Source organism: Elephas maximus, chromosome 23 (genome assembly GCF_024166365.1).
Source record: "Elephas maximus indicus isolate mEleMax1 chromosome 23, mEleMax1 primary haplotype, whole genome shotgun sequence".
Taxonomy (NCBI): Eukaryota; Metazoa; Chordata; class Mammalia; order Proboscidea; family Elephantidae; genus Elephas; species Elephas maximus.
In genome coordinates this window covers 76839371-76864407 of record NC_064841.1, presented here as the reverse complement: position 1 = coordinate 76864407, position 25037 = coordinate 76839371, and the positions used below count along the sequence as shown (strand labels likewise).

At 42.2% G+C, this 25037-nt stretch overlaps 1 protein-coding gene across 1 annotated transcript in view; it reads left to right on the top strand.

The window, feature by feature from the left end:
• The first annotated feature begins 1516 nt into the window (after positions 1 to 1516).
• The window catches only part of ANKRD10 (ankyrin repeat domain 10), a 39774-nt gene continuing 16253 nt past the window's right edge, over positions 1517 to 25037 (top strand). Inside the window, exons 1-3 of the mRNA XM_049867218.1 lie at positions 1517 to 1961; positions 8509 to 8661; positions 14578 to 14669. Coding sequence (XP_049723175.1) covers positions 1749 to 1961; positions 8509 to 8661; positions 14578 to 14669 — 458 coding nt within the window. The 5' untranslated portion in view covers positions 1517 to 1748. The remainder of the gene's footprint in view (positions 1962 to 8508; positions 8662 to 14577; positions 14670 to 25037) is intronic.

Sequence of the window (25037 nt, the reverse complement as noted above, 5' to 3'; positions counted from 1 at the left end):
AATTTCCCCTTGTTCAACTTCAGGTTGTTCCTTTCCTGCTTTGTTAACTGATGCAGCAGTGCACTTTCTTGTGCGTTCGTATTTTCCCAAGTATCTGGTTACCTAAAGTTGAACTACTGTGATTTAGAATTTTGTCAAAGAAAAGGAAAGCAATATGCACACAAAAAAATTATATACACAAATGGAACAGTATATGCTTTAAAGAAAGGCTATAAAGAAACATGCATAAGTATTAATAGTGGTTCTTCCTCAATAGGAGCCTGGGTGGCCTCATGGGTTTGTAATCCACTGCTAACCTAAGGGTCACAGTTTGAACCCACCCAACTGCTCCCCGGAAGAAAGGCCTGGCAAACTGCTTAGGTAAAGGTTACAGGCAAGAAAACCCTATGGAGCAATTCTACTCTGTAATGGGGTCCCCATGAGTCCCAGAGGACTGGAGGGCACCTGAGAACAGCACCATTCTGACAGTGAAGTTATTGATGATTTTTACATATTACTCAAAACCAGGAAAAAATTTATTTAAAAAAGACTACGGTACTCTGTCACCTGAAACAGGTAATTTAATATTCCCTCACAGTTGTATTTCTCAATGAAAATTTTATTTTTTAATTCCCACTCTGGTCTTGTGCCTTATCTTCTAGAGCTGCAAAGACGTTGACCTGTCACTGACACGGTGGCTGCAGCACCGGGCTCAAACACAGCCAGGCTGTGAGGACAGCAGCCCCCGCGGTGTTGCAGAGCTTTATAGGGTCGTACGGCCTCGAGGGCAGCTAACACCACCACACCGCCCTAAGAAACCGCGCCCCTTGGCTTTCAGCTCCCCGCAGGCGCTCAGTAACTGCGAACCGGACGAACTAAACACACGCCCTTCAATAAAACCTCGGCGGCGGCCAGGCGGCCCCCACGTGCTCAAGGGCGGGGAGGGGACACAGAACAGTCCAGAACCCGGGCGGCGCCAGAAAGCCGAGGTTTCTTTTTTAAAGGAGAAGGGCTTCTCGGGAGGTTTCCCGCCGCCAGGTCGCCCTCCTGATCTCGCTGGGCCGCTGCCCTTCCCGGGCCGGATCCCGAAAGTCCGGCTTCGACCCCAGACTAGACCGGCTGTAACCTGCCAGTGAGGCCCCGGCCGCTCCGGGCCCCGCCCCCGGCCGCTCCGGGCCCCGCCCCCGGCCGCTCCGGGCCCCGCCCCCGGCCGCTCCGGGCCCCGCTCTCCGCGCTCCGTGGGGTTCCTGGACCCGCCCCCGGCCGCTCCGGGCCCCGCCCCCGGCCGCTCCGGGCCCCGCTCTCCGCGCTCCCTGGGGTTCCTGGCCCCGCCCCCGGAGCCTCCAGGCCCCGCCCCCGACCGCCCCAGGCCCCGCTCTCCGCTCTCCCTGGGGTTCCCGGCCCCGCCCCCGGGCGCTCCAGGCCCCGCCCCCGGCAGCTCCAGCCCCGGCCCGCGTGTCCCGGCTGTCCTAGGCCCCGCCCCGGCCGCCCCTGCCCCGCCCCCTGCCCCGCCCCCTGCCCCGCCCCGGCGCTCCGTGTTCCGCGCCGCCCGCCCCGCCCTCTCAGTGCGCTCTCGGCGCGGCGGCCTGTGGGACGGAGCAGCGGCGCGGTTCTCGTATCCTTTGTCTTCAGGCCGCGGCGGCCTCTTGGATCCCTGCTCGGCGCCTCCGCTCCTCAGCCCCGCTGCCTCTCCGACGGGCGACCAGCCCCAGTCCGTGCCGGGGCGGCGCCGGCTTCCTGCTCAGCGGCGCGCTCGCTGGTGGAGGATCATGTCGGCGGCGGCGGGAACGGGACCGGGGACGGAGGCGGGCTTCTCCAGCGAGGAGCTGCTGTCGCTGCGCTTCCCGCTGCACCGCGCCTGCCGCGACGGGGACCGGGCCGCCCTCTGCGCGCTGCTCCGGCAGGCGCCCCGCGCCCAGCTGGCCGCCGAGGACTCCTTCTACGGCTGGACGCCGGTGCACTGGGCCGCGCACTTCGGCAAGGTGGGTGGGCGCGGGCGGGGGCGCTGTCGCTTTAAGGCGCCATCTTGGCGGCGCCCGGGCCCCGGCTCCGGAGAGGGGTCGGGCCGGGCCGGAACGCGGGCCGGCCGGTCGCCGAGGGGCGGGGACGTCGCCTGCGTGCTCGGCGTCCCGGGCCCTGGAGCGGCGGCTCGGGCGGGGCCGGGGGCGCTGGCGGGGTCGACGGGGGTGTTGGGAGGAGCCAGGTTCAAACGGGGCGCGTTCCCGGGAGGAAGCGCTGGGTCCCTCCGGAACTCCGGCCCCGGCGGGCTCGGGGCTCATCCGGAATTCCGGCGCCGGCGGGCACCGGGCCCATCCGGACCTCGGGCGCCGGCGGGCATGGGGTTCATCCGGGCCTCGGGCTCCGGGCCCATCCGGAACCCCGGCACCGGCGGGCTCCGGGCCCATCCGGACCTCGGGCTCGGGGCTCATCCGGACCTCCGGCACCGGCGGGCTCGGGGCTCATCCGGAATTCCGGCGCCGGCGGGCACCGGGCCCATCCGGACCTCGGGCGCCGGCGGGCACCGGGTTCATCCGGGCCTCGGGCTCCGGGCCCATCCGGAACTGCGGCGCCGGCGGGCTCCGGGCCCATCCGGACCTCGGGCTCCGGGCCCATCCGGACCTCGGGCGCCGGCGGGCACCGGGTTCATCCGGGCCTCGGGCTCCGGGCCCATCCGGAACTGCGGCGCCGGCGGGTTCTGAGCCCGGGGCGCGATCGTCCCCGGCTGGGTTAGGGCCAGTCTCTGTCTGGGCCTGGCTGTCCCTGGGGGGAGACGGGGTGGAGGCCTCAGTACTTGGGGGAAACCGCTTCCGCCTGTCGGGAGGTGTTTGGCCTGAAGGAGCCGAGATATTCCTTCACGGCCGCTTAGGGAGGATCCCGGGCGCTTGGCGAGGGTCGCCCGGAGCCTGTCCCCTGCGGCCCCCGCTTCCCCCACGGAGGGCTCTTCGGGTCCCCGCTTTCTCCACGGAGGGCGCCCCGGGACCCCGCTTCCCACACGGAGGGCTCATCGGGTCCCCGCTTTCTCCACGGAGGGCGCCCCGGGACCCCGCTTCCCCACGGAGGGCTCATCGGGTCCCCGCTTTCTCCACGGAGGGCGCCCCGGGACCCCGCTTCCCACACGGAGGGCTCATCGGGTCCCCGCTTTCTCCACGGAGGGCGCCCCGGGACCCCGCTTCCCCACGGAGGGCTCTCTGGGACCCGGGTCCCTGTTATGTATTCATAACAACGAAGATGTTAGGCGTCTCAGGCTGTCATACCGGGACGTGGGGGCTAAGTGATTCCAGCTTGCTTTAGATCTTAGAAACGCCGACTTTCTTATTGGACTTAGAGAGTACTGGTTTTCCGAATTGGAGTTAGGAGTTAAAGGTTCCTTTTGGGAATGTTTTGTTTCTAAGATGTTAAAGTTTACAGAAGAGGGATGGGTGTACCTACCGCTATGACTAATGGGGCTCTCCTGGCAATTAATGGACGCGCTGTGTGGGTGACACGCCGTGTGGATGACGGCTGTGTGGGTGACACGCCGTGTGGGTGACATGCTGTGGGTGATGGCTGTGTGGGTGATACCATTGTGTGGGTGACAGCTGTGCGGGTGACATGCTGTGTGGGTGATGCGCTGTGCGGGTGATGGCTGTGCAGGTGACATGCTGTGTAGGTGACACACTGTGGGTCATGGCTGTGTGGGTGACGCACTGTGCAAGCGACTCACCAAGGTGTCCGGGAGGACTCCCAGGAAGTCACTCAGAGACAGCCGCGTTTATAAATGTGAACTTATGTTTAAGGAAACTCTGCAGTAGTCTGTGTGACAATAATAGTGGCCTCTTCCTGGACATAAAAAACTTGGAGCGAATGACCCCTGGGATGCTGCTGCTAAATTTGGCCTCCTTCCCCCTTCATTCTTGTGTGGAAAATACTTAAGCTGACTTTTTTTTTTTTTTTTTAACTTGAAGCTTGTTTATGGTATGCTTAATCATATTTAGTTTTGGACCCTATTTACCTGGAAACTACCTGCAAATTTCATCAGATTGCCCCTTTGGAAAGTACCTCGGAAAAGATGCAATAGATTTCAAAGAATGAGATTTAGAAAAAAAAAAATTTTTTCCGACATAAAACATTCTAGAGTAAGATGATACATACACACCAAAGGAAATACACTACTATAGTAGGTGGTATATTTTAACATGTAGTGTATTTTAACATTTCTTTTAATAGGTAGGAGTTGGTAACCACACTGTCCGGTCCGTACAGTTAACGACTTCAGGAACTTCTAGGCATAAAGGATTGATCTGTGCATGTTTTATATATTTGAAGTCAACCCCAAATTCATAGATCTTCTTGGAGCTTTTGGAACTATTTCTTCTCGTCACATTTTATGCGTGACTCTTAAGAGCAAACATCACACCAGTGTTTTTAATCATTAACCTTGGCTCTAACACTTAGTTCAGTCAGTTTCAAACTAACAAAACGTGCAGACTTTATGACATCTCTTGACCTTGCCCTAAAGGAGATAATGTACATAAAAAACCTAGGGCGCACAACTAACCTACTTTCCTTACCACTTCAGCTCAGAAATGTTTTTAATTTTTAGTTGAAGGTAAAAGATGATCATGGTTATGGAATAATTGACCTGATTAAATTGGAAAGTCACTGGTCAGATATGTAGGATGAATAGTAACACTTTTTAAATGGTTTTAGGGAGTGGTGCAAAATATAGTGTGTATGTTCATAAGACTTTTATCTTGTAATAAGGTTAGTGATGGTTGTACTTATCTTGTATATGAATTACTGTACAAGGGTATTGAATTAGAATTATCTTGTAGAGCCTTTATGTTGTTTTTTTAAATATGAAAGTTTGGGAAAAAATAAGGATGCTACTTTACATTTTTAAAAGATTGGGTAACACTGTCCTCAGTTGTAAAGTCACATTGGGTTATTGACTGCAGATGGGTCCCTTTCTCCTCTTAAACTGACAAGCACTTTGTATTTTTGCAAAAAGTGACTTTTAATGATGAGGTTTTTTTTTTTTTTTTTGCCAAAATTGAGGACATTTATAAGTTTTTTCCATCTTAGATGTGGTTGGGTTGAAATAAATGGATATTCAGAAAAAGCAACGTCTAGGATAATGTGTAATAGGTTATTGTCCCTTCAAATCAAACACATTGCCGTCGAGTCGATGACTCACAGCGACACTGTAGACCAGAGGAGACCTGCCCCATAGTGCTTCCAGGGGGCACCTGCTGGATTCAAACTGCCAGCCTTTTGGTTAGCAGCCAAACACTTAACCACTGCACCAGCAGGGCTCCAGTAAACAAAAAAAACCAAACCCAGTGCCGTCGAGTCGGTTCCGACTCATAGCGACCCTAGAAGACAGAGTAGAACTGCCCCATAGAGTTTCCAAGGAGCGCCTGGCGGATTCGAACTGCCGACCCTTTGGTTAGCAGCCGTAGCACTTAACCACAATGCCACCAGGGTTTCCAGGGCTCCAATAGACCTACGTATTTTAGTGCTTTTGTTGCCGGCTGATGAATTTGTGGCTTACAGTGCTCTTCCTGGTGCTGCATTCACTTTATCTTTTATGAGACAGTTTCTTGTTTACTTCAAGAGATGGAGAAGTCAGAGATTTTCTTTAGTGGGAGAAATGAAAGAGAATTTTGAGTGAGGGAGGGAAAAGCAAGTTAATCAGCCGGAGGGTTTCAGATCTACGGCACCAAGTGTCTGAGTTGTGTTGTGACAGCATACAGTGCCCGTGAGAAGGTCATCACTTAAAAACAAAAGTAAAAGAACTCTTCTCCCTCCACCTTTGAACATTAACGTCCAAGGGCAGTAACCTGAGGCTTCATAGTCCTTGACAATGCAGCTTGCCCTCATTTATTCTTATAGTAAAGTTTAGGGCACTTTGAAAACATGAGTTCTCAACGTCTTTTGTATCTCTACGTTTTTAGAAAGAAGACACTTCTAACAGGATGGTTTTCTTGAAAAGGCTCCCCTTCCCTGGTTGAGAATCAGATTGCTGTTTTTGACCCTCCCTTCACTGGCTGAGAATCACTCCTGTAGGCTGCTCATGCTGAAGGCCAACTAGTTTACACACATTTAAACCTGCACTGTTCTCGGCTGCTTGTGCTGAAGGCTAACTAGTTTACACACATTTAAACCTGCACTGTTCTCGGCTGCTTGTGCTGAAGGCTAACTAGTTTATACACATTTAAACCTGCACTGTTCTCAGTTGCTCCTGCTGAAGGCTAACCAGTTTACACACATTAAAACCTGCACTGTCTTCAGCTGCTCATGCTGAAGGCTAACTAGGCACTTAGCGTATTACAAGCTGTTCCTGGCTTTCATGCAGGCATTTCTAGAAATATGCCGATTGTCCAGAAAGTTACCTAGCCTCTTAAAAGGCTTATTGATCCCAGAGGACTAACCATTATTTAAAGTCTCTAATTACACCTTACTTTTAAAAGATATGTTGAACAGTATCTTTCCAGAATTCCAAATGCAATTTCCTAAACAACTATATAGGTGACGAGGACTAACCATTATTTAAAGTCTCTAATTACACCTTATTTTTAAAAGATACGTTGAACAGTATCTTTCCAGAATTCCAAATGCAATTTCCTAAACAACTATATAGGTGACAGGTTTATGTACAGTAAGCTTTCACTTGACATCAAAGATGAATCACTTTCGGCACACCAGATGATTTCCCTTGTTGCTTCATTTTTGTTGTGTTTGAGACCTGTTCATCTATCACTAGGATCATCACTTCTTCCTCCCCCCCTCAGGAAATAAAGGCAGTGTACGAATACAAAAATACACAGAGGTTGTGTGTTTACCAGACTTAAGTTGCTTGGAGACAGAGCATGCTTTAATTATCTGTATACTCGCAATTGCCTAGCAGAGTTCGTCTCCCAAAAGTCTTCATTGAAGTGATCTCTTCTTTGCAAGGAAAGGTTTAAATTGCTGAAAGAGGTAGACACAGATTTGGAGTGAGACTGAAGTGTCAGTTTGTTTATTGTTCGTTGGAGGTCCGACCTCTGGAAGAGGATTGCTTATAGTCGGGGTAGTAGCCTTTTCACTGACTCTGCCTTGGGATCGGTGAGGGGAAAGCGGGGCAGTCCTGGATCAGAGAACAAACTGAAAAGAATGATGTAGGTCTCTGAGGACACCCAACCCTTCTGGCACAGTGCTTGGCATGTGGTAGACACTTGATAAAACCCAGGAGCTAGCGTAATGCCTGCCTGACTCTAAAGTTTCAGCTCACTGGTCTGTACTTTGTCACCTCGCAGGTACAGAGCTTAGCTGTGCTGTTGGCCTTTCTCTCCTATACAGCTTGAAGAGAATAGGCCTCAATGGAGTATTCATAGAATGTTGGATTGTATAAAGTTGTGCAGAGTATATTTGTGTAGAGCATGTAAAACAATCTTGAGCTATGAAAAGTTTATTCTTTAGAAGTGGCAAATCCAGGTTTTTAAACTTTTTTTTGTGTGTGCTTTAAATGAAAGTTTACGAATCAAGTCAGTCGTATACAAAAATTTATATCCACCTTGTTTTATACTCCGAATTGCTCTCCACCTGATGAGACAGCACACTCCTTTCCTCCACTCTCTATTTTCACGTCCATTCCACCAGCTTCTGACCCCCTCTGCCCTCTCATCTCCCCTCCAGGCAGGAGATGCCAACATAGTCTCTAGTGTCTGCTTGACCCAAGAAACTCATTCTTCACCAGCATGTTTTTCTATTGTCCATTCCAGTCCCTGTCTGAAGAGTTGGCTTTGGGAATGGTTCCTGTCCTGGGCCAACAGAAGGTCTGGGGGCCATGACCACCGGGGTCCTTCTAGTCTCAGTCAGACCGCTAAGCCTGGTCTTTTTATGAGAATTTGGGGTCTGCATCCCACTGCTCTCGTGCTCTCTCGGGTTCTCTGTTGTGTTCCCTGTCAGGGCAGTCATTGGTTGTAGCCGGGCACCATCTAGTTCTTCTGGTCTCAGGCTGATGTATTCTCTGATTTATGTGGTCCTTTCTGTCTCCTGGGCTCATAATTACCTTCTGTCTTTGGTGTTCTTCATTCTCCTTTGCTCCAGGGGCGTTAAGATCAATTGATGCATCTTAGATGGCTGCTTGCTAGTGTTTAAGACCTCAGACACCACTCTCCAAAGTGGGATGCAGGATTAGACTTTTTGCTAGAAGTCTTTGAATAATGAAGTCTAATCATTTCTGGTTTTGACTTGTAAAGTTTTCAATTGTAAGAAAAACAAAATATTTAAATCTGTGTAAAATCAATTCTTTTTTAATTTTTTCTAGTCCTGTGTACCAATTTTTTTTTTTTTTAAATAAAGACAAGGAGAAGTGTTCTTTTAAATGTTTTTAAGAATTTGCATGATAGTGGAATGTGGCTTACTTTGTTCCCTTGATTACAAAGAAAAAATTTGTAACAAAAATGACATTTATTATCATTATGGAGTTTAGATGACTTATGTCGTATTTAATGGTATGCTGACATTTATGTGTGCTTTTCATCCTATTCCTGCTGGCTTTTAAAGTTGGAATGCTTAATCGAGCTGGTGAGAGCTGGAGCCACTCTCAATGTCTCCACCACGAGGTACGCCCAGACGCCGGCCCACATCGCTGCTTTTGGAGGACATCCACAGTGCCTCCTCTGGTTGATTCAAGCAGGAGCCAACATAAACAAACAGGTAATGAGCGTCCATGGACTTTGTTTTTCAGTTACAGTTACACAGTATTGAGTTTTAAGGCCTTAATTAGAGTCTGATAGCTTTACCTGTGGGTTAACTGGAATTTGCATTTATTGAATTATTTGTGAGTAATAGTCTTTTTACATATAAATGCTTTCTTTATATCCAGTACTTTCCCATATTTGATTTACTGTAATCCGATGTGACCCAGGGTGGTTTGCCTAAGGTCATAGCTGGTAATTGAAGGGGTCTGGCCTGGTGCTCTGGTTTTCTGACTCCCCTGCTCACAGCTGCCTCAGCTTTATTTATTTATTTCTTTTTTACAGGTAATTGTAAAAATACATCCAAGCTAGCTGAAGGATGGCTATTAAATCAACTCCATGGCTAAGTCAGTATTAGCAGATTTATCAGAATGAGTTAATGTTTCAGGTACATTTGGGCATGATGATAACAGACGAGTGGCTAAGTGTGATTTAATAATTGGAATGAGTAAGTGACTCTTGGACAATAAGTGCAAGGGCTTTGAATTTAAGATTAAGCGTACAAACGTTAACGTGTGTGCCAAAGTCTTCAGTGTGTGTTTTCAGTATCCTTTTCGCATGACGGAGAAAAAACAAAAGCACAAGAATGTTTAGATTGTAAGTGTTTAGATCCTGAGGGACTTGGTTACATTAAAACAAGCACCTGTGTATAGAAGTATCTAGTAGATAGCCTGTCTTAGAGCAGCCCCCAGATTTGGCCCTGCCCTGTCCGTGGATCAGTGTAAGGCACTCGTGCCACTCTGTCATTGCTACTCTTTATGCCTCTGTTTTTTCTTTTCCCTTTCTCCTGTTCGTACGTGCTTTTCCTGCTGATAATTACCAAGTGCCTATCGTGTGCAGAAGAACTTCTATTTTCTCTTTTCTGCTTTTTATTTGTCTTTCCTAAGAGTCACTGCTTGGTGTTAATCAGGTTTAAATGGAGCACCTGCTGTATTCCGTTACTGAACGAGGTACTGCACTGTCTCCCCGTTTGTTACTCCTGTGTCCTGCCTTCTCCGCTCCTCCACTTACTCCTTCATCAGTCACACTCAGCTGTGGCCTAGTACAAAGGGCACCACGGGGCTTGATGTCTGAAAGGCTTGGGCTTGATTGTAGGCACTGTCTCTTCCCATCTCTGACCTTGGATAAGCCATTTACTTGGTCCCTTGCTCAGCTTCCTTAACAGTAAAATATAATCCCACGAGTGACAGTAATTAATATTTAGTATTAATGTGGGGTATAAGTACAGAATATTTTGTATGTTAATTTCCATTAAATTGTTACATAGCACCTAATTTAGAGAAGCCTAAAGAGATTGTCTAAGACTTTTCAGACTTTTTAAAATATAGAAACCCTTTTTTAAAAATAGCCCTTTTTTGCAAGTCCAGCAGTTTCATCAGACAGGAGTGTTGGGGGGTTTAGGATATGGAGTGCTATTGCTCCTTCTGTTTCCTCTAAGATGCTCTAGATAGTGGTGTGGAAACCTCGGCTGCACAGTGCTTCCCAATGCAAGAGCCTCCAGCAGGTCTTCCAACTTCTAGTCCTTCTTTCTCCTGGAATTGTTTGTTTTTCTTGAAGTCTCAACATGTTGAGCTCAGGTCTGAATTTTCAATATTGTCTTGTTGTGTTGTATATAGTTAGATTATTATCTCCCTTGTTATGGACACTCAGTGACTACTGAAGTTACAATAGGTCTTAGTAACCGAAAGAGAGCCGGGGTGACTATATTAATATCAGACAAAATAGACTAAGTCAAAATCCATTATAAGAGACAAAGAAGTACATTATAGAATGATAAAAGGGTTAATTCATCAAGGAGATATAACAGTTACAAATACATGCACCTGACAGCAGAGTCTCAAAATGCATGCAGCAAACATTGACAGAATCAGAGGGAGAAATAGTCCACTTGCTTGCTAAAAGTGAAGAGGACTTGAGACACTTACTGGTGAAGATCAAGAACTATAGCCTTCAGTATGGTTTACACCTCAACATGAAGAAAACAAAAATCCTTACAGTGGGAGCAATAAGCAACATCATGATAAATGGAGAAAAGATTGAAGTTGTCAAGGATTTCATTTTACTTGGATCCACAGTTAACGCGTATGGAAGCCGCAGTCAAGAAATCAGACGACGTGTTGCATTGGGCAGATCTGTTGAAAAAGACCTCCTTAAAGTGTTAAAAAGCAAAGATGTTACTTTAAGGAATAAGGTGCACCTGACCCCAGCCATGATGTTTTCAGCCACCTCATCCAACCCATGTGCACGTGAAAGCTGGACGATGCATAGGAAGACCAAAGAATTGACACCTTTGAATTATGGTGAAGAATATTGAATATACTGTGGACTGCCAAAAGAACAAACAAATCCCTCTTGGAAGAAGTACAGCCAGAATGCTACTTAGGGGCCAGCGTGGCGAGACTTCGTCTCACGTACTTTGGACATGTTAATCAGGAGGTATCAGTCCCTGGAGAAGGGCATCATGCTTGGTAGAGTGGAGGGTCAGCAAAAGAGAGGAAGACCCTCTACGAGATAGGCTGACACAGTGGATGGAACAATGGGCTCAAGCATAACAAGGATCGTGAGGATGAAGCGGGACTGGGCAGCGTTTTGTTTTGTTGTACGTGGAGTCGTTACGAGTCAGAACTGACTTGACAGAACCTAACAACAACACAGTAGTAGCTGGGTACTTCAGTATGCCCATTTTAATAACGGAGAGACCTTTTAGACAGGATCAGTAAGGAAATAAAGGACTCAGATAACACTATAAACCAACCTGACCCAACAGGCTAGAACACTGCACCCAACAACAGCACAACACAAGTTCTTCAGTGCACGTGGATAATTCTTCAGGACAGACCATATGTTAGGTCACAGAACAAGTTTCAGTAAATGTAAAAAGATTGAAATCATATGGAGTATCTTCTCCAGACACAGTGGAATGAAACTAGAAATGAGTAACAAGGAAAACTGAAGACTCAGAAATATGCGGAAATTAACATATTCTTAGCCATTGGTTCAAAGAAGAAATCACAGGGAAAATTAGAAAATACTTAGAGATGGATAAAAATGAAAGCACAACATACCAAAACTCATGGGATGCAGCAGAGGCAGTGCTCCAGAGGGTAATTTATGTCTGTAAACTCCTACATTAAGAAAGAAGAAAGATTTCAAATAATAACCTGATGTTACACCTTGAAGAACCAGAAAAGGAAGAGCAAACTGAGCTGACAGCAGAAGGATGGAAAGACTAGAGTGGAAATAAATAGCAGAGATAAATGAAATAGCGGATAGAAAAACAATAGATAGAGCGAGCAAAACTAAAAGTTGGTTCTTTGAAAGGGTATAAAATTGACAAACTCTTCAGCTAGATTGACAAAAAGAAGATAACAATAAATCAGATATGAATATGGGGAACATTACTATAGATCACACAGAAATAAAAAGGATTAGAAGAATACTATGAACAGTTACGGAACCCTAGTGGCGCAGTGGTTAAGAGCGTGACTGCTTACCAAAAGGTTGGTGGTTTGAATCCACCAGCTGCTCCTGGGAAACTGTATGGGGCAGTTCTCTTGTCCTGTGGGGTCGCTAGTAGTCAGAATTGACTTAATGGCAAAAGGTTTGTTTTGGTTTTTTTATGAACAGTTACAGGCCAACAAATTAGATAATCTAGATGAAATGGACAGATTTCCTGGAAACATCATAGCTCTACCCGTCACTCCGTTGACTCATCCTCAGCTAGACAATAAATTTTTCTGATATAAGTTGTTATAAAGCCAGATCCAGGTCTTTCACGTTGTTGAGTTTGTGTGCATGTGCGCACATTTAATTTTTTTGAACCTGGAATAGCATTTCTTCTTAATATCATCTTAGTTTTAACCCAGCTTGTAGCCTGTTGATCTTTTGTCATGTCATTTACTGTTTTAAGTTCATCTTCTCTGAGTTTAATGTAGACATTCTTTGCTGTCCATAAAGTTAACATATGAGGCTGCTGGAACTCAGTGTACTGTCTGTAGTCTCAGTGTCCTGAGTTTATCCAGAGAGGAAATGGATTTGGTTTTCATGTGATTTATTTTTAGTAATTCTGTTGACTCTCAGTGGCAGCACTTGTTGCAAGTATTTGCAGACCGTTTCTTTCATGACTTTTTCTAGAATTTTGCAGGCATTTGATGGTGCCTTTGGCTTCTAGAATCTAGAGTAGAAATCCAATTTTTCTTACTTTATTAAAAGTCAAAGTGATTTTCCTGCCTTCAGACACTTGGCACCTCTCTACTGCCTGTTATTAATTACTGAAGAGTATATAGAGTCTGAATCAACTGGACAGCAACAGGTTTGTTTTTTTTTTTAATACCAACAATGGTTACGTAAACATGGTGCAAGATATTTACTCTTAGCATACTTTCTTGGCTGCACTTTTAAATAGTATTTGTTCTGCATGTCTACTTTAAAGATTGTTTTCTTTGTAGAACTCGCAATAAGAGCTGGATAGCTTTGCTCTTTCTCTGTCATCTCTTAATATCTCACGATTTTCTTGAAGCAGTGCAACTAACTCTTCATCTTTTTTCAAAAATAGCTACCCTTTATTGTTTTGAGCATTTCGTTTTATCTGCCCGCATTATGTACCTCTTCTCATCCCTTACCCCTTTTTTGGGGAGATCAGGTAGGTTGGTGCTTTTTTAAAAATCTGGGTTCTGTGTAGCCACATGGTTGGTTTTTTTTTTTCTTCTTCTTCCAAAATAAGATTGTTCTGTTTAGATCTTAAGCTTATTTTATTATAAATGCACACACTCTTCCTTCTCTAGGTAATCGAAGCTTTCATATTATATTTTTCTATACAGTAATGAACCACTCTTCTTTTTACTTTGGGTGGCTTTCTTGAACTTGAATTAGGACCTCAACTTTTCTCCCATAAGTTGATACGTATTGATGAAGAACTCACGTATTTACTGAATTTTCTCATGAACTTGTCTTTTAGCTTCATACTATGTAACCTAATTCTTTTTTTCCCCCAAGATGATAATAGCCTCCAAAGTCGTTTCTGTAACTTCTCACATTCTTCCGCATCTCGTGGAGCCCCTGTTTCACCCACAGAGTTCGTTCTTAAAAGCATAAATCTGATCATACTACACCCTCCCTAAAAACCCTTCGGCATAACTGCCAGTCACATAGGGCAAGCACCGAGTTACTGAATTTGCACGCCAAGTTTGCTATATTTGATCCTTGTGTTCTTTTCCCGTCTGCTCTTGTGGTTGGCTCTTTAACCTCCAACAATCTTGTTTTAAATTATGCTAATTCAAGTTCAAGATAGAAAATTCAAGGTAGGCGTTCATGTTGTCTTGACTCAGATTAGTGTTTTGGTAGATGTAGTTGAAAATGGGTAAATTAGACCATAAATGAGATACTAAGTACTATTTCTTGGCCTTGATTACTATTTCGATATGAATTTTTTTCCTGCTTGTCATAGGATAATTATTTTGGGTTTTCTGTGGAACACACTTCTGCTGAGACTCAGCATGAGACTGTTAAGTCGTCATCTAGAGCACTGATGCTGTCAGTCCTGCAGAGGCCCACGGTTTTTTGTGCCAGAGGCTATTAGCTTGGCAGTTCAGATCCACCAGCCGCTCCTTGGAAACTCAGTGGGGCAGCTCTACCCTGTCCTGTAGGGTCGCTGTGAGTTGGAATCGACTCTGGCTGCGGGTTTGGGTTTTTTGGTTTTGGTGGACCTCTAAAATTGTGAGAACGTGCTCCTCTTCCATTTTGCATTCTACTTCAGATTCGGGTCACCGTATTTTATATCAAAGATAAATCAGTTCTCTGGTGCATGTTAATTACTTTACTTTAAAATTTCATAAGATCTGAATACTTGTGTGTGTTTTGCTTTTTGTTTTTCTAGGATTATGAGGGTGAAACCCCTATTCATAAGGCGGCTCGCTCTGGTAGCCTAGATTGCATAAGTGCCCTTGTGGCTAACGGAGCTCACATCGAGTAAGTGTCTTGATTTATTCTTTTGAACTGAAGACGTAGTAAAGGATGTTGTGATAAAAGACGATATTTAGAACAAGCAAAAATGTCTTAAGATTTTTTATTAATATAAGTTATATAGTTTTGCCTTTTAAATCCCTTGGCATTAGTGAGAAAATTTGTTGTGTGGAGCATATTAACCACCAGCACAAGGGGCTTCATTTCATTTCAGCCTCAGAATTTGTTGTCATGAGAAAGAGTATATTACGGAGAGAATAGTTAACTGATTAGATTTCGAATCTAAAATCAGTGACTTTGCCAGCAACTAGTTGTGTCACTGAGGGCTAGTCTTTAACCTCTTCTTTGCCAAGTTTTAATTTGAGGGGCTTGTATGGGATATAGAGTTTCTTTTCAGGCCCCTTTTGACTCACAATTCTTAAAGACGCTTAGCTTTTCTAAGCTTGAATTTCTTCACGTTAGAAGACATGAGAACGTTATGTTTTGGAAGCCCATTATGACTTTTAATGGTTTATAAGCTCTGTCAAATGGAGCTGTATACGTTAAAGACTTCAGGCTTGCGTTGAGTGTTGGATACTGATGGCATTATTTTAGAATATCCTTGCTTAAGCCCATTTTAGATCAACTAGCTCACTTTTGGCTTGATAGAAAAATCTTGATATTTAAGTATATTAATTTAGAAATGTGATCTTTTATGCATTTTTTTTTAGCTAGCCATAGCATTAGACATTTATTTTAAACTCATTTGTATTAACTTTCTTATAGAAGATTTATATTGTGAAAATTTTTCTTCTGCAGTTTGCAGCATTAACAAATGGATGCGGTTTTCACCCTTAAATGTTGAGTGTAAGCTGTGTAGCTGTAATAACCAAAATAACTATAGTAATATCAGCTTTTTTATTTTACCTTATTGAGTGTTTTGCATATTTCACAAAAATTAATCATAAACCACTTTATTCTAATCGGAAACGGGAAAATTTAAACTTGAGGAAAAGTAAAAACCACATAACTAATTAGTTTAACCCTTTGGTTTCCATTTCATTATTTTGACTCTGTATTAAAGTAGATACTGAAACTCAACCCTGAACAGCAAAACCACGCCGGTTAGTGCAGGGCAGTACTGAGGACGTCTTTTAGGGTCTTAGTCTTCAGCCTCTTAGCTTCTGTTTCATTAAGTGTTATTGTCAACACTAGTCACTGATTTGGGCTTGAATCTCGTAACTATATAGTGATTTAGTATTATAAATATGGCCTGTATTAACTGTTACATTATAGGAAACCTTACAACTTATTTCATATGTAGTTATTAAGGTAAAAACCATTGATAATATGAATTTTTACACAATTTTTTGAAAATTGCGTGTAATGCTCAATCGATTACTTTATAAATCTAGTTATAGATGCAGCTTTGTTTGCTGTATTTAGATTAAAAATTCAGATCTTTAATTTTAATAACAGAAGCTTTGATTATAAAATACAGAGTCATATAAGAAGTAATTGAGTAAATCCTTTATTGAAATGATAATTAGAAGTTGACCCTTTTAGACTTATTTTTCTAAGCAGTACTCTAATTGGTACTGAATATTTTATTCCGAAGGCGTTAGTTTTCTTAATAGACCAGCTTGATCCTTTTAGCCAATAAACATCTGTCACTATGTCCTTTTTTTAATAGGTATCTCTTTAAAAATGAAATACTCTGTTTATCATTCTGTCCTTGGTTACAGGACCCTCGAGTGTCTCTTTTCCCATCTCCACCAACAGTGGGCCTGAGCCTGGCCTCGAGTGCCACTCTGTATTTCCTTCTCAGTATAAGAGCCTCTCCCTCAGGACCCTGCACATGGTGATTTCCCTGACTGAACGTCCAGGTTTTTTGTTTTGTTTTGTTTTGTTTTTAAAGAAAATATTTAGTCTGAGCCATCTAGCCAGAAGCAGTTTTAACCTAAAATTATAAGTTTTTAGCCTGGAGATAGAGCAAGTAACCATTACTTATGGCTATCGTATTCGTGGTTATTTAATTTTTACATCTAGATAAAGTGTCGCCTTGCCACTAAGCTAAATTGCAAATCGCTTCTTGATATCTGCTCTGCACATTTTTATAGTTGAACACTTTTAGTCTGCCACATATAATGGTTTGGTCCCCAGAAACTGTGGTACTTAGCTCTGTTTTCTTTGTTTCCTATGATGCTGCTGTCAAATGGTAAAGTGTAGCCCTAGCAAATAATAACTTCTTTAAAGACGATCAAGAGGCACAGAATGAATTTTCTTACTTAAAGTTACTTATTTTTTTCTTTTCCAGTTCAGAATTGGCCAGATGATTTATTCTTCATACTACATGCTGTCATGTTTAGATGATACAAATTTTTCTTTTTCCTGTGACTAGATTAAAAACTATTTTATGTCGTTATTTTTAAATTAATAATTTCACTCTCAATCCCTACTTTGCCTTTTATATACCTGCTACATAAAATAGCCAAAGTCCTAAAATTGTTCTGTTTTCTTAGCCACTAGAGTAGATAATGATGAGGGCGAGTTACATTAAGCATTTGTGGCTAGAATGGCTTGTTACATAACTCACTTGTTAATGTAGGTTGCATCTATAAGGTAACGCATATCAGCTGCTGTGCATCGTATTAAATTTTCTAGCACCACACGTGAGTATGTTAATGGACTTTCTTTTTCTTATTTTAAATCTTGAGTTTTGGTGCCAAGTTTTCTTTCCCACTTGAGGTTTTGTTTCTGACTTACACAATGTCCGTAACTATCTGGCATCGTTTACATCTGAAAATACACAGCGTTAAGTGTCAGCTCTGTGACCAAGCTAAACGTTCGTGTACTTTAAACCATCTCAGGCTCTCCAGACTGTTCTCATTCTTACTTTTTTCTCCCTGTGTGTAAATACGGAGTTTCATTCCAGAAAATTGTCATCAGCCTTAATTTTACTTATATCGTAATTCAGTTTCTCATGGTAGGCACCATTTGAATGAATACCCTTTTTTTATTGGGAAAAGGGCAGATGATAGCATGAAAAAGTTGTTGCCTTTGGGACGAGAGAACAGAAGCAGCGTAAGGTTAAGTTTCAGTGTGGTTATCTGCCGAGAACTGAAGTGTTTTTGCTGCTTGTATTGTAAACAGCAGAATCTGAGTCTTGGCTCGCCTTTAGCTTTAGTGTTTTGGAACCAGTTAATTTTAGCCCCTTCTTTGTGTTTATTGAGAGATCAGGTAGAGAATATTTGCGCATCAGCCAGATACAAAGTAGCCTTTCTTTAATACCTCTGAGTAGAAATAAAGGGATTTAGCATGACACCAGAATTACTTGCACCACAGGTAACTTTGGTAGCCCTTTTTAGGACCACATTACGCAGAAAACTCGCTGCGTCACCCAGATGCAGCTGCTTCATTGGGTTGTGCCAGAATCTCACACTTCTCCTACAGGAGAGCATTTCTGCAGAAGCTGTTAGTTCTGTGGTCCAGATTTTCAAAGGGGCTGCGTATGTTTTAACTTAATTATGGATCCCAAGATGAACTTAACTGATCATGAGATCACAAAACATCTGTAGCCTTATAATAAGCAAGGTCAGTGACTCACTCCAAAAAATTTTTTATTCCCTAATTTAGAACACATGAACAGTTGGCTATAATAACAAGTCTACAGCGTGATTTTAATCGTTTTTTTACAATGTTGCAAAATATGTTGCTGAATTTTTAAATTCTTAATTAAAATGTAATTGATTTAATTTGGTTCATAAAAGGTGGCCATTTTGAACTACCTTAATTGGCTTACCAGTAGAGCTCTGTCTGGAAGCGATAACTTTGGTAGGGGAAATTACACGATGAAAGCCTTACTGCTAGGGGCTTATTTGCAACTTTTGCCCTTGGCAAAAATGTAAGCCAGATACACTTTACTATCCATTAATTCATTTCTGAATTTGGGGTAAACTATACCAACTTTGTAGTCTTTAAGAAAAAATTGAAAAATAATTTTAAGGTTAGTTTTCATTTGCAAATTAATAACTTTAACTTGTGCTTAAAATAACCTTAAAGTATTTTTAATATTACTCCATTAGTATATGTTGATAAAATAGTTCCTAGCTAATACTGTATATCATCTCAAGTCCCCCCCCCCCCATTCTCTTTTAGTATATTTAAAGCTAGTTTTAATATTTGGTTCGTAGACCTAGTAGTATGAATTTTTGTTTTTGCCTGACTTACTCATTGGCAGTTCAGAGCAAGAGTCTAATTATGAAGTTGAGTAGATTACTCTGAATTGGTACTTTAGTTTTTAATTGTGTAAGTAGTGTCTGATTTTAAATCTTCTGGATTCTACTTCTCCTGTCCTCCTCCTCTTACTTCTCTTATCTACTTGTCACGAAAACAAGCTTGTCTGATCCTTCTGTTTCCTGGCTCTTAGTCCTTTTACGAAGCAGTGGGGAAGAATTATTTCCTGAAATATCTATGAGTCCTACCTGCCAGACAGAAACAGATGGTGGGCTGACAGTATTCTGGAGTTGCTGATAAGTTTAGTTCAGAATTTTAATGGTTTTCAGTAACAGCCTGAATAATATATATATTTTTAATCACTGATTATTAAATTTAATTCATTTTAAACAAACTTAACCAGTGCTTTTACAAATAGTGCTTTGAATATAACCAATGGTTTCTAAATCCAAATGTATTTTTTCTTTTGCTGAATTATAATGGGAGGATGTTGACTCATCAAACTTCTTCCTTGATGCTCTTCTATTTTAATGTATGCAAACATAATTTGGGTTAAATTACAATACAAAGCTACCCTCACCCCAGTTGAACTTGATTGAAAACTTGGCACCAACTTGATTCAGGTTGAAACTTTGTAAAAACACGAGTTTCTTCCTTTTGTTACCTGAAGAGTGTGTTTAAGAAAGTCTTTATAATTATTTAAGCATTTGGATACCAAAGGGTTAAAAACACACTGTATTTCTTTTACTGAAGAGGTTTTGGATGTTTGCTAATGTTTTGTCTGTACAAATGGCCATTTAGTAATGTTTTTTTTATCTTTTCTTTTTTTTAATGATTCCATATATTTGCTTATTTCCATCTAGGAATAGTTACTAATGTATTTGAGATACAGCATACCAAATTTTAAAGTAACCAGAATCGTGAGTTAATGGCTTTTAGTCCATACTGTTAAACTTTTGTTGAAGTATTGGCATATTTAAATTGGCTTCATGCTAAAACATTACCTGAGGGTAATTTACGAGGCAGTGTCCTGGAGCAGTAGCTCCTGTTCAGGAGGTCACGTGACAGTGGTCACGCTGGTGAAGTGTGCTTCTGCACCTTTTGTGTGTGTGTGTATTTTTATCCAAATGTTGCCTGCGAATATGTGATCCCTTATTTAAGTTTCCTGTTTTATGAACCATTGCCCGTTTTAAATCCAATAGAAGATTCTGAACCTATAAAAACTACACATGTCAATGTTTTCCAGCTACGTAATTCGAATTGACTTGATTTTTTCAAGTAATCCTAGAAAGGGGGAGCACTCCATATAGAAACCGCTGCAACTGCCGCAGGTGCTTCTCCGAAAACCTCTCAGTTGTGGCATTGAGTGTTCAGTGTCGCTTCCTTTCTGCACACAAGGCACACTGTTGAGGTATTTGTTGCGGTGATTGGTTTTAATGCTAATCTAGGAGTTCAGATATAGATTCTTTAGATTTGCATGCTTTGCTTACCCTAATTTATGATATCTACCTTTTTATTTGTAAACTAACAGTAGATAAGTTGAGATCAGAACTTTAACAGAAATATTTATATAAAAATTGTGGTAATCTTTAATTGTCACATGGCATTAATAAAAAGAAAACATCTCCAAGGTGGCGTCACAACTCAGATTCTTAAAAATCATAATTCAGGTATTTCCTGATCTGTGCTTTTTCAAAATTAAAAAAAAAAAATTGTTCTTACTAGAATGGTCTCTAAGACGTTGTGCTGTTGTGGCACTCTAAGTGGAAACTAGAAGAAGGCTTAGCAGGCCGCGTAGGTGAGTTTTGTTTAAAGGTCTTTTGGGGGCAGTCTTAGGCATAGCATTTTAATACTCTGGATTTTCTTAGGTACAACGTAGGTCAGTGTACTATATACACATTTTTGTTTTAACGTCAGTGAACTTGAGAATACCAGTTTGGTTCATATATGCCACTTACTTAACAGGACAGTTAATTCATAGTAAAGATGATTTCATGTCTTTCCATGCTTTCATATTCCAATTCTGAAATAACAGTAGAAGCTGCAGGGGATGTGGGTGGCCCTGCCCAGAGGTCACTTGTAGTATTGGTGAATGTTAGGGGAACTAGAATCAACAGAAGCACCCTGGTCGTAGATTTTAAAACAAGTTGTAGCAAGTTTAGCTTTCCAGCCTAGAAATCTTACTATCCCACTTCCTTTGAAAGAAAATCAGTTTTTCAAACTCAGCAAACTAGCACTAATGCAAATATCAACATGACTAATATTAAGAGAAATCTCTGCCCCTTTTCAAAGATTTTCACATAGAACTTGTAGAGCACCAGAGGCCTGCGGCGAGTCCTGCATGGGGCCCCTCTTGTTCTCAGAAATGGACACAGATAAATTTTAGATAACACGAGTCTGGCCAGGTGCACCAATATGAAGACACAAAATTCCAAATTGTCTGCCTTTACTAAAGCTTGAATTTAAAATAACACATGCAGTTTCATTGCTACCCCAATTTTAATTCAGAAGGTAGTTCTTGAGAGTGTATTTCAACAGTTTCTTCCAGATACTTTAATTTCCTTTGGAATAATGTGTATGAGTAACTGCAGTCCTTGTTCATCTTGTCTGTACTGATACCTCACTTGAGTAGATAGGAGTGGCTAGCAGCTAGCATACTGTGGTTACATAATACGCTCAGTAAACATCTGTTGATCGGATGATTGTTTTTAAAAGGACTATAACAGAATAAAGTATAAAATTTGAATGTGAAATCACAATCGAATCTAAATCTCCGACTTCATGCCCTGTTCCCATATAAATTTAGGAAGACAAAGACAGATAACTTAGTGTCTTCTTAACTTAAAACAGTAAATATGGTCTGAAGGTTTATTAATAAGGTGATGTATTTTAACCAGGATTATAGTTTCAGCTATTCAGATACCAAAATTGAATCCTTACTTAACACAAAGAAGGAGAAAAAAAAAAAAGAAACACAAAGGAAAGCAGATATAAAAAACATTTTAAAACCTGAACATCTTATGTTAAAAATTAAAAGCTTTTGAGAACTGTAAACCAAAAAACCAGCTACCGCCGAGTCTATTCCAACTCGTAGCAACCCTATAGGACAGCGTAGGGCTGCCCCATAGTTTCCAAGGCTATAAATCTTTACAGGAGCAGGCTGCCACACCTTTTTCCCACGAGCTGCCATGAGTTTGAACCACCAACCTTTCGGTTAGCAGCAGAGCACTTAACCACTGAGTCCCCAAGCCTCCTTTGAGAGCTAGACCATCTAATAATTCTGTATTCTAGTCTTTCACGTCAACGCTCACACCCTTTTCAGCCTTGATAAAACATTGGAAAGTCCCATCTGCTTATTCAGCCATTGAAAAAATGGTTTGAGGAATTGAGTCCTGTGAAGATAGTTTTCACCTTATTCATGTTGACCTCAATGGCTCGTTTAATGGTCAGGCACTTCGAAAATACTCAGATGGTTTAAGGAATGGTTATACTAACTGCAAGTGTTAACTTTGCACTTTCAAGGTCTTTTATTTTACATTCTTCTACTAGATGCTTTTCTGTAATATTTAACATTTTGTGACAGATTTGGCAACTTTTTTGAAGTTTATTTTTTCATTTGAATTGAATAGTGTATAAAATTGGTAAAATTTCCAGGAGACGGTGGCCAGGTATCTATTATTAGGAGCGGAGGAGGAGTTGGCAGGTGTCTTCTGTTGGGTTAAATGTTACTCATCACACCTGGCTCACGGTTGGTTGTATGGCCTGCATGCTAAGAATGGTTTTTACATTTTTTAAATGATTCAGAAAATAAAATCAGAACAGGATAATATCTCGTGACCCATCAAATAACATAATTTTCAAATTTTAGTTCTGTAAAGAAAGGTTTAACAACTAGGAGAGTGTGTGTAAACATAGCCATGCTCCGTTGTTCTGTGTGTTGTCTAAGGCCGCTCTGAGGCCACAGCAACAGAGTTGAGTAAATGTGACAGATACTGAATGGCCTGCAAAACCTAAAATATTAACTGTTAGGTCTTTACAGAAAAAAGTTTGCCAATCCTTAGAATAGATGACCCCTAATGTTCGTTTTGGAGCCTGGGTGGTGAGGTGGTTAATACACTCGGCTCTTAACTGAGAGTTGGAGGTTTGGGTCTACCCAGAGGTGCCAGAAGAGAAGAGTCTGGGAGAAAAAGGCCTCGTGACCTGCTTCCAAAAAACTAGCCTTTTAAAGCCCCGTGGAGTGTCGTTCATTTCTGCGCTCACGTATACTTGGTTGCCATGAGGTGGAACTGACTGTGGCAGCTGGTCTTGGTAATACTCATTTCAGGTCAGTTTTTGGAAGGTGTAGTGCACCATTGAGCAGTCATTTGCCGGTTTTTTTTCATGCACACAGAGGAGAAATAGGGAGTAGTTAACATTTGATAGAGAGTGGGCATAGTGAAATGCAGGCAGCTAGGGAGCAGAGATGGAAGGAGGACATTTGGGGGCAAGAGGCGGGTGGTGCTGGTTGGTTCTGGTTTTGTTTGCAAAAACCAGCAACTGCTGGAGTGAGGTATTAGCAGATCCTCTTGATTGAGAAGAACGTAAACGGAAATAAAATTGAACTATATTGTATATAATCAGTCCCTAGTAGCGTGAGAAATGGTGTATTTGAAACCTTTTATAGCTAAGTCGAAGCAGAGGAAGGATCTGTACATTCTTATTTCTGGTAATATTAGAGGGATAGTGCCATCCAAACACTGAGCTAAATTATAATCTCCTAATTAATTCTTCCACAGTCACTGTCTCCCCCAGAGTCTGGTATCTGTCCATACATTTTCTGGAGTTTATTATTTCACTTTTTGGATCAACCGAACTTCCTGGCCCCAAAGTTTTGTGAGAAACCAGTGAAAGTTCAGCTTGACCTGTGATTGTTCTTTCTCTTTGTTGAAACACGGAAGGACATTGCATGAGCTTACCTTTAACCCTTCTCTGAGCTTCTCTTTTAGTTAACGTGCATTTTAAAGATATTATCTAAAGCCACTTGGAAATTTGGTTGGCTGCACATGGTTAAGCACTCAACTATTAACCAAAAGATTGGTGGTTCGAACCCACCCAAAGGCACCTCGGAAGACAGGCCTGGCAATCTGCTTCTAAAAGGCCTTGAGAACCCTATGGAGCACAGTTCTACTCTGCACACATGGGGTCACCATGAGTTGGAACCCACTCGACAGCTCCTAACAGGAACAGCAGTCTAAGTGAAAGGGGCGGGCAAGCGTTTTACTACTTTTGATGGGGGAGAAGATAAGACAGGGAGACCTGGGCATGATTATCTAGGTGTTAGAAAACAGTCTTACTCAAATGTTGATGGCATCCTGGGCTGTCTCCAGTTATTGGCAATAACTTGTTGCTTATTTTTCTTTAGATTGCATTTTCTTGGATGAGCAGTAAAACTGCTATTTAATCTGGTGTTTCTTTTCTGAACAAAGAGTAATCGAATGTGTTTTGGTGGTTCTTCTTTTCCCAGCTTCAGAATCTTGGCCTGGCCCTTAAGCATCTTAGTTTTCCTCTGTGAACAGGCATGTATGATTGTAACTGCCACTTTTAAATACCATTTGCTGTTGTTTTATTCTCTGGCCCACTAAGGAGTAGTCTTTACTGTCAGCTTCATCAAAGTAGTGTTTTTATTTGTCCTCGTTTCAAAGGGCAGCTTCTCATTTCTCTGTTGATTTCCTTTGGAGAGTAAATTCGTGTTTACCTATGGGAATGATTAGTTTGTAAACTGGGCTTATGTTCTCAGTCTTGATCTTCCAAAATTTTAAACAGTTAAAGTGTTTTTATTTTATCTTCATACGGCAACTTATTTTTCTGTTCACATTTTTTAAATTATAGCAGATTTGCTCTGGACCATCTTTACTTTTGTGATCTTCTAAAAACGAAGTACACATGCTAAAAATAATCCACCTGTGCACTTACCATTCATGTGGTTAAAATTAAGTGGATGATCATTTTGTACATGTGTAATTAATATAATTAGGCAGTTTCATTTAATTCATGTATGGAAATAAAAAATAACATGAAATTCTGTAGTAGTAGTATTCATCAGAATTCACAACCATGAAGTCTTACGGCAAATGAAAATGTCGGTTTTAGTTTATAATAATCCTGACCCAACTGCCTTAT